Raw genomic sequence first — 9,074 nt, 5'->3', positions numbered from 1 at the left:
TTCGAACTTGCCCTCTTTGAACAGTTTCTGGGCATCATAGTAATTCTTTTGTCACGCAGCTGAACCATCAAACTACAGGCGAATGAGCAAAATAATAGGAATGAAAAGAATTTTATATGCTGGAGAGGAAATAATTTTATAACTCAAACATCACAAGTCTCTCAATAACAAAAGTTGGACAAGAGATTATTTGCCCAAATATATTTGCTCACATCACCATTACAATTTCCAATACCAAACACAACTTTGAGACAAATTCTAATCTAGTTACCAAATAACAAATCAACTTCTAAAACTATTAAAATTCTAATTAGCTTGGTTTAATTTTTTTTTTTTTTTGGGTCAACAATATTACTACCTGAACCTTGCACTTATGAGGGCTTTGACAGAGCCAATAAATGCAAACACTATCACCACAAGGCACATAATACTATAGGTTCGCAGAATAACAGCTTTGGGTGTCCATGATTCTATATTTTTTTGCATTATGTACATCTCAACCGGGAAATACACGACAATGGGCCAAAAGTTAATGGCTCCAGCCACTCCCACAACTTCGTTAAAGTAAGGGAAGATCATTGCAATTGCTGTAATGCATATGACGTATGTAGTACGGAAACAGATCCTGAGGACATTCAGTCGCAGTGCTGGCATTGCAGGGAGTTTGAAGCTATAGTTATCATGCACAATTCCACTCCCGGGAAATTGCCTGGCTAATCTTCTTTCAACAGTACCGAATAGTGTCTGACTGAATATCTGAAGAAGCAAAAGCTCTTGAGAAGTTGTAGTATAAGAATTTATGATGATGATTAGGAGCAAAGAGACAAACAAACAAAAAAGGGGAAGGCACATCTCGTTTGCAGCAACTTGCTGAATGTTTTTTTATTAAGAAGTTTCATGAGTTAATTTTATCATGTATTGAGGTCACATGCATGCTAGGGAAAAAGCGAATGAAGCATGTGAAGCAACTGTTAATATGAGTTGATATTCAACGTGAAGTGACTCCAAACATATACCAGTTGTACAAGAAATCCTAGAGTGGCAAACAGAATTGTTAACAGAGAGTGGTGCTGGTACCTGATATCCTCCAACGAGATGAAGAACAATGCAAGCATTAGCGAAATCTATGAGCCAATACGGCTCATAGAAACCAAATCCTGTCAAAAGATTTCCTGGAGTGGAATTCCCAAAAGCTGCATACCCAAACCCTCCACAGCAAAGGTAAAAAAAGGTTGTAATGCAGACGGCACTAATAGATGCCTTCTTCATTGTGGCCTTCTCTGATGGAGGTGATTTTAAAGTGTCCTGAAAGAAGTTTCATATATGTACCCGTATTACCATAATAATTCTTTCAAGCAAATTAGCTCCACATGGTAGTTAGGTGTCTGCACCTGTATCTCCAGAAAATAAAGAGAGAAGGGAAAGGCAAAAGCAATGTCCCCAAGTGCTTGAGAAACCAACCATATTTTTTCAGCAGCAGTAGAAGTAGGAACGCCTCCTATGCTGCCTTTTACTTCTCCATTCTCTGCAATTCTAAGTTAAGAAAGTCAATTTTCTTTGGGGGCTTCATCTCCTGTAGCCGTTCGGTTAAGATGCTAGAAAGAAACTTTATAATTTATTATTTCCTCGTTTCCTCACACAATAATATTATGGCGATGAAAGAAGTAGGACATTCAGGATGTACCTATTATTTTGGCTAAGCCAAGTCCAGAACCAATCAAAGAGTATGTGAAGGACATGATGGCTGCAACAGCAGAAAGCCACTTCATATTCCGGAATTCAGGTATCTGTGATACTAAAATTTGGATCACCCCAAATAAAAGCATGTAAGTAGAAGTCTTGTAATCACAGGAAGCTTCATGTCCTTGGTTATGGTAACAGTTTGATTTCAGAATTGCCCTGCATCAATTGAAAGAATGCTCATACGACAGTCATCGGTCTTTACAAAACTAAAGGCTCTTGTCTGGGCATGACCGAAGAACAATTTAGAGATCATCCAAATTCTCCTGTACTGCATTGCTTAGGTGCTTTATGGTTTAGCGTAACAAATTGTCCTATTGATCATGATAGGCCAGGAGAATTGTCAAGTAAAACTCATGGTGTGTGACGATTCTAATTTTAAAGACACTGAAAATCTGCTGTGCATTCTCTATTAAAGTGGTTCTAACAAATCAAAAAAAAAAAAAAAAGTGAGAATCATCAAGCCAGATGGATTTTCTATTTAAAGGAATTATTGATGGATGTGATGAAATACCTGATGCTTATAGCAGCTGTTATTGTATAGACAATTCCAACCTTGATGAAATTTATAACAACTACTACTCCACAAATCCTTCCATTCATTTTCCCTGAGATACAAGTGGAGCATGCACTTTTATTACTACTAACTTCACTTTATTTTCAAGTTAAAAAAAAAAAAAAAACAACAAGAGTCAGTTCGTCATGAGACTATGTCGAACCTCATCATGCAAGAAGTCGAAGAATCCTGTTTAATGCAGGAAAGAACGAAACCAATCGCAGAAGAATCCAAAATTTACTATAATCATAAAAACGTGAAAATTGGCAAAACATTAGAAGTACACAACAGACGGTAGTGTTTTTGGGCTCCATGACAACCCAGTGGACTTCTTACCTAAAATCCTTTGAACAGCGTCAAGGAAGGAGGCATTTGTGTTTGGACCAAACTCAGGATCAGGAGAATTATAGCAATTTCGGAGAAGAGATGCCGAAATGAAGGTGACCGATGCAAAACAGAGCATCGTCAGAGGACCTGCGATCCACCCTAGTCTTGACATGCTCCATGCTAGTGACAGTACCCCTGACCCTATTACTCCTGTTATTATATGCGCCAAAGCAGTCCATACATTTCCTGAATTGTTGGAGTTGTTAACACACATTTGTCAGCTGGGCATAGGAATAGCCCGGATGAACAAAATTCGGGGATTTTTAAAATAAAAAAAAAACATATAGTACATATTTATCTTTCAGGAAAATTATATCAAGATGAAGATGAGAATGACCTTGACTTGGGCAAAGTAAATCAATAAAGAAGGGCGACAATAGGATTTCCCACTAAAAAGATTCCTTTTTTTTTTTTTTGGGTTCCACAAGTATATCATGCCAATTATATGTGGATGAAAGGTAAAGTGCTTAAAAGCAGGATGGGCCTGAAAACCACTGCATCGTGATCTAAAGATGGAAATGCTATGGATGGTCCAGATTTTGGTGATGGCAAAAATTGTCACTAGCAAAATAAATGAAAAGGAAGGATGCCACTGTTTTGTTGTCCCAGAAGATCCTTATTACCTGATCATCATTAAAAATAAGGCTTGGATTACATGAAAAGGGAAGAGAAGAGAAAAGACGGAGATCAGAAAGAGATGGGGTTACCGTTTTTCATTGCGGGAACGAGAGAGGTCCCTTTCGATTCAGTACAGGATGCTGCTGATGCCGAAGAGAAGTTTGAGTCTAAGAGGGAAGCTTTTACGTCACCATCTTCTCCTCCTCCTCCCATAATTCTGTAACTGAGGCCTGTAAATGCAAAGATTCTACCGAATATCAGATCCTCAATGAATATATTTCTCCTTATTGTTGGACAATTAACAAGGTGCTGCTTAATTCTACTACCATCATACTACCAAATCCTCTGTATCTGCGATGCTCCATTATTGGAGTTGAGTTTATTTAGAAATGCTCCACAAATTGAGTAATCAAATAAAGCAGTAGCATCTAACACAACACAGGTTTGGTTGTCCTTTATTTAATGCCTTGTCCCACCTCAGACAGCTTAGAGATGGATTCTGCAGCCGGTGACGTCTGACCACACTCCACCACATTGATAATAGCAATAGCAGCATGTATAAATATTTGCAAATGCTGATTGCCCACCAATCACTAGGTGTAATTTTTTCCTCCTCCTTCTTTTAGCCCTTTTTTTTTTTTTTTGGCAGTTTTAGCCCTTTTGAAAGCGCTCAAAATAATCCACTCAAGTTCCAATTTTGGCCCTAATTTTTTCTTGAAGCGTGTCATTTTAGGATATGTTATCGTCAATGTAACTAATTGGGAATCTTTACTTATTCAAATGGTAAGTTGTTAACCATTCCATGGTTAAGCTGGGACCTGTTTTCATTTGTCTTTAATTTGATAGTCTTGCGGAAAAAATGGGTTGGAAAACTATGTTCAGGCTGGAAATTTCCATTCAAACCAAAGACCAAAATAGTCTGTCCAGAGTCGTTATGGGTTATTATCAACGTGGAAGAAAAGAGTTTTTTGGCGTGCAAAAAATGAAAAAGCCAGCCCCACCACAAGCGTGTCAAAAGCGGATTTGGAATCGTAAATTCCACTATTAAGTACTAGTACGACTTTTATGAGTTTTGATATATGTTTGATTTGCAAGTGAGATGGGTTTCATTGTATTAAAAACTAATAAATTCGATACCTAGATTACTAGTGAGAAATAAAAGAGGACAGTGTATCTAATTAACACTTCAAATTTTCTCATAGTCGTTTTCAAAATAATTAATGTTTGTATGGTTAACATTGATAATTATTCATGTCTTCGTACCTAGTTACCAATTAAACTTTAAATTTATTTATGTATTAATTTATTTGAAGCAGAGGAGAGGTGGAGTTTAAGAATCGAAAACGGAGAAAAGAAATTGAAATCCAAAGCCTCTAACATGACAAAATTAATCGCCTCTTGAATATATCGCCACAACGTATGTGCGACAACAATCAATCAAGCTATCAAACTTACAAAAGAAAAGAACAGAAGAAGCGATAATTAATCCACTATTTTCTTGTCTATTATTGGTAGATGACGTCACAGAACAGACAATTTCATCCTAACCTAATGCTGCTCTTTAAATTTACATTCAGAATTTCAAAAAAAAAAAAAAAGAAGAAGAAGAAACATAAATGAACCAAAGGGGAAAAGGTGTGGGCCTTTTTAGTAGGAGCAGTATATTAGTAGTGTGGTATGCTTTCAGCTTAGTTTAGCACTTATGAGTCCTTGCACTGACCCAATCAAGCCCACTATTGAAATGACCAAGCACAAGCAGCTGAAAACCTCAAGAACAATCCATTTTCTGGTCCAAGCGCCAATATTTCTTCGCACGATGTACATTTCCACGGGGAAGTAAATGCCCAGAGACCAAAAGTTCAAGGCTCCCAGCAATCCCAAGACTTGATTGAAGTAAGGAAATAGCATTGCTATTCCAGTGACGGATGCCACATACACCGTTCGGAACCATAGCCTGAAGATATTCAACTGAAAAGCCGGCAAAAATGGGAGCTTCACATCCAAATTGTTTGCACTTGCACTGTCTGGGAATTTTGTGTTGAACCATTTTTCAACTAGTGCAAATATAGGTTGGCTGTATACCTGAAGAAGATAACGTACGGAATAAAATTTCACAGACATGTTTGTGGAGGAGAAAGTTTGCCGAGAAAATTGAAACATTTAATCCGGCCCACAAAATAATGCAACAAGTTGGTAAAAAATACTAACTACTTTATTGCAAGCGTCAGGGAAGTCAACGACGCGATCTGGTAAATGTATACCTGAAACCCTCCAACGAGGTGCAAAATAATGCAAGCGTTCGCGAAGTCAACAAGCCAATACGGCTCGTAGAAGCCAAATCCTGTCAAGAGGTTTCCTGGCGTTTTGTCTCCAAATGCTGCATATCCAAAGCATCCGCAAGAGAGATAGAAGAAAGTGGTAATGATGATCGAAGCCGTTGAGGCCCTTTTCATCGTCTGGCTTTCAGGTGGGGGTGACTTCAAAGTGTCCTGAATGCAAATAATTTGAACCCTTGTCTATATAAAAAAAAAGAAAGGTTTTCTGGGGCAGCTTACAAGTTCTGAAATCCCACCTGTATCTCCAGAACAATCACTGAATAGGGATAGGCAAAAGCTATGTCTCCAAGCGCCTGAAAAACTGACCATAACTTTTCCGCCAGGCTATCAGCTGGAACTCCACTAATGCTGCCCAAGAACTTCCCGTTTTCTGCAATATAAGTTTTAGTTTTCCATAAGACGATGCACGGTAGTAACTGTTTCCACATTCCAGAGGACACTGGAACGAAAAAGAGAATACTCGGTTTCACTGATTATTACCAATAACTTTTGCGAGGCCAAGTGCTAATCCAATGAAAGCATAGCAGGAGGACATAACAGCGGCAATGACAGACAGCCAAGTCATGTTATGGAAATTTGGTATCTGAGACATTACAATTTGAACCGCCCCAAACATTAGCATGAAAGTAGAATTATCATGCCCGCAGTTGGCATGGTGCCCTTCTCTGTGGTAGCAGTTTGACTTCTGTATTGCACTGCAACATTTTTTTTTTTTTTTTTTTTTTTGTGTTCCAAGTAGAAAAATAGCAGCAGCAAACGTTGTATTAGTCCAACCTGGCTCAAAAAATTAAATATGCAGCCCAAGAAGAAAGATTCTAATTTTTAAAGAGCCGAGGAGGCCTTAGTATTAAGGCCAAAGTTACGACTCGAGGATGAGGTCCAAAGATTCTAATTAAATAGTAGGGGAGGATGAGGTCCATCTCTCCCCTACTATTAAAAAAAAAAAAAAAAGATTCTAATTAAAGAGTGAAAATAGTCACACAAAAAAAAAAGTTTGAAGTATGCGAGTTTTTTTTTTTTTGACAAAATCTCCTTTCGGGCAAGGTAAAATCAGTTCTCTTCAATTTGAATTTCATGTATAAACTTAGAGAGCAACAAAACCAAATCATAAACTGAATGAGAAAAGGTCCAAAGATTTACGTTGAATTGTAGTTGTAGACTAGAGCATACAACTGCGTGTGTACACCTACCTTACCTAACACTTTCAGTTGCCGTGATGGTATATGCAATACCAGAGCCACATAAACTCTCTACCGCGAAAAGTACACATATCCGTCGCCTCTTCTCTCCTGAATCACATTTCGATCCACCCACTTAAAACTTGGAGTTAGTAATTAGTCTAATCAATCTTTGATTTAAGGGCCTAGAAACAGATATTTAAACTTCATAGCAAAATATTCCACGTCAAATAAATAGTACGAGGAAGCCATAACTATAAGTCGCAATCCTCAAAAAATTGAATGAAAGTACAACAAATTAGTTGATTGATTCTCGATAGTACCCATTTCTGGATTTTCTTTTCTTACTTCAATGACATATGTAGTAGTTTTATTGATGGAAAAAACCATAACAAAAATGGACAAATCTTTCAACCATTGACGCGGTCTGCCGCATATGCATATGCTCATGCTCCCCCCCACCTATGGCCTATGGGATGAAACTCGGGTAAACTACCATCATCAGACTACAAAGGAATCAAACTTCATTCATGATGTCATGCTCGTACCTACGCTACGCGCCATATCTATTAGCAACTCTTAATTTGCTCTTCAACTCTTTTGACTTCTTTTTTTTTTTTTTTTCCCATACATAAAACACATTTTTCTAGTAATACACTCATTCTGCAGCGGGTTGTTTTGTACTCGCGTCAAATAAATGTTAGGTCACTGGTTTTTGGTATATGGAAGTTGGAAGTTGGAACAACTGACTAGCATACATTGCCTTTAACAGTCGGCAGGCTACACAGTACTACTACACACCCTCCCAATATTTTTGGGAATGCCGAGAACAAAATACACAGCAAAGATTCATGGTGGCTTCTCAGGTGTACAACGTGTAACGTAGAAGCAATTCCAAGATTAATACATACAAGCGTCATATTCTTATACATAATGCAATCTACATGGCAAAGAAATTAGTTGTCAACAAGATCAGAATCCCACCAGTTAAAATAAAAATCAAGAAAGCGACCCCTTTAATGTATAATTCGTATTATTATTATTATAACTTTTCTGTCTCCATATTTTTAGGAGGCAAATGGGGAAATCATGCTGCCATCTCGATCAGAAGGAGAAAGCATGTACGAAAGAGCTAGTATTATGACGATTAATGCTGCTGAAATATTAGTAGTTTTACCCAAGTAGAATTTGACGGCTTCAGTGAGGGAAGGAATTCTGATAGGACGACCAAATTCAGCATCAGCATCGGGGGAGGTGGGGGTGTAGCAGTCGCAGAGGAAGAGGGTGGAAAGAAGGGTTATGAGAGCAAAGATGATGATGGAGAGCGGACCTGCAATCCATCCCAGCTGGGCTGTGCTCCATGCAAGAGACAGCACTCCTGCCCCTATTACTCCCGTTATTATGTGCGCCGTTGCAGTCCACAGCGTCCCTTCAGTTCATTCCACACCCACAAATATTTAGTATTACATTTTCATCATCCAAAGATTGATTTACCAACCAGTCAACTTTCTTTTTCACTCTCTTATCATCATCAACCACAAATATTACCTGTTCTTTTAGAGAGTTCCCGAGAGCTATCGACATCGGATGAATCAGAATTTGTAAGGAGACATGCTGTCTCTTGATGCTCTCCTTGTGCTTCACTTGCAGTAGTAATACCCATATGGCTAGCCTAGAGCCTAGAGGATGGTAGACGTACACTTGGATTAATTTTCTTTCCTTGGCCACGCGGAATGAAAAAGCCATGTGCAATCTGCAGCTTTTCAAAAGCTCATTTTTATAGGTGCCCCAACATATTCATAAAAATAAAATAAAATAACATAACAAGTAGGAGAGAAGTGTTGTAAATTGTGGAGTGAGACGTAAGCTAAGGTCCTTTTCTTGTTTACGTTCGTTTAATTTTCGTCCAGTCTCTAATAATGGAGCAATTGTTTATTGGGACTGGGGAGAGGCTTCGCACGAACACGGTATATCACCTTGTTTGGATTGCATTTTTCTGGATTTTTTTAGCAAAATTATGTAACGATTTGATATATATGAAATAAAATGGTGATTGAAAAATGTGTTTACGAAAAACGTAACAAGTCCAAACAAGGCCAACCCTGTTGCGCTAATGAATTTGACTCCTAACTCCTGTAAAGAGTGAATGGTGGAAATTAACGTTAAGTTTTTTTTTTTAAAAAAAAAAAGAGTTAAAAAGAATAATAATAAAATAAAGGTGTCATTTAAGTTGCAACTTGTGCAAGAAGGGAAAAAATT

The 9,074-nt window shown here is 37.9% G+C and overlaps 2 protein-coding genes across 5 annotated transcripts; both read right to left on the bottom strand.

Annotated features, from left to right (window-relative positions):
- Window positions 1-165: 165 nt before the first annotated feature.
- On the bottom strand, window positions 166-3,821 carry LOC113770327 (probable amino acid permease 7). Of its 4 annotated transcripts, none has more exons than XM_027314747.1 (8): window positions 3,778-3,821; window positions 3,391-3,531; window positions 2,633-2,869; window positions 2,255-2,348; window positions 1,685-1,899; window positions 1,392-1,525; window positions 1,078-1,305; window positions 166-756 (listed from the first exon to the last, which is right to left on the bottom strand). In XM_027314747.1, the coding sequence occupies exons 2-8, from the start codon at window positions 3,512-3,514 to the stop codon at window positions 355-357; spliced, it is 1,434 nt and encodes a 477-aa protein (XP_027170548.1). In that variant the 5' UTR covers window positions 3,515-3,531; window positions 3,778-3,821; the 3' UTR covers window positions 166-354. The 4 variants fall into 4 exon arrangements, with proteins under 4 accessions (XP_027170548.1, XP_027170546.1, XP_027170547.1 ...); XM_027314745.1 differs by lacking the exon at window positions 3,778-3,821 and adding an exon at window positions 3,639-3,747; XM_027314746.1 differs by lacking the exon at window positions 3,778-3,821 and adding an exon at window positions 3,628-3,737.
- A 968-nt stretch (window positions 3,822-4,789) lies between these two features.
- On the bottom strand, window positions 4,790-8,532 carry LOC113770000 (probable amino acid permease 7). Its single transcript, XM_027314346.1, has 7 exons — window positions 8,364-8,532; window positions 7,993-8,244; window positions 6,833-6,926; window positions 6,118-6,332; window positions 5,874-6,007; window positions 5,563-5,790; window positions 4,790-5,383 (listed from the first exon to the last, which is right to left on the bottom strand). Exons 1-7 carry the CDS (start codon window positions 8,476-8,478, stop codon window positions 4,985-4,987), a joined length of 1,437 nt encoding a protein of 478 aa, XP_027170147.1. The 5' UTR covers window positions 8,479-8,532; the 3' UTR covers window positions 4,790-4,984.
- Between the last annotated feature and the right edge of the window lie 542 nt (window positions 8,533-9,074).

The sequence above is a fragment of the Coffea eugenioides genome, chromosome 5, assembly GCF_003713205.1.
Source record: "Coffea eugenioides isolate CCC68of chromosome 5, Ceug_1.0, whole genome shotgun sequence".
NCBI classification, from domain to species: domain Eukaryota; kingdom Viridiplantae; phylum Streptophyta; class Magnoliopsida; order Gentianales; family Rubiaceae; genus Coffea; species Coffea eugenioides.
The sequence above is the reverse complement of the archived record's forward strand: the minus strand, read 5'-3'. Positions and strand labels throughout refer to the sequence as shown.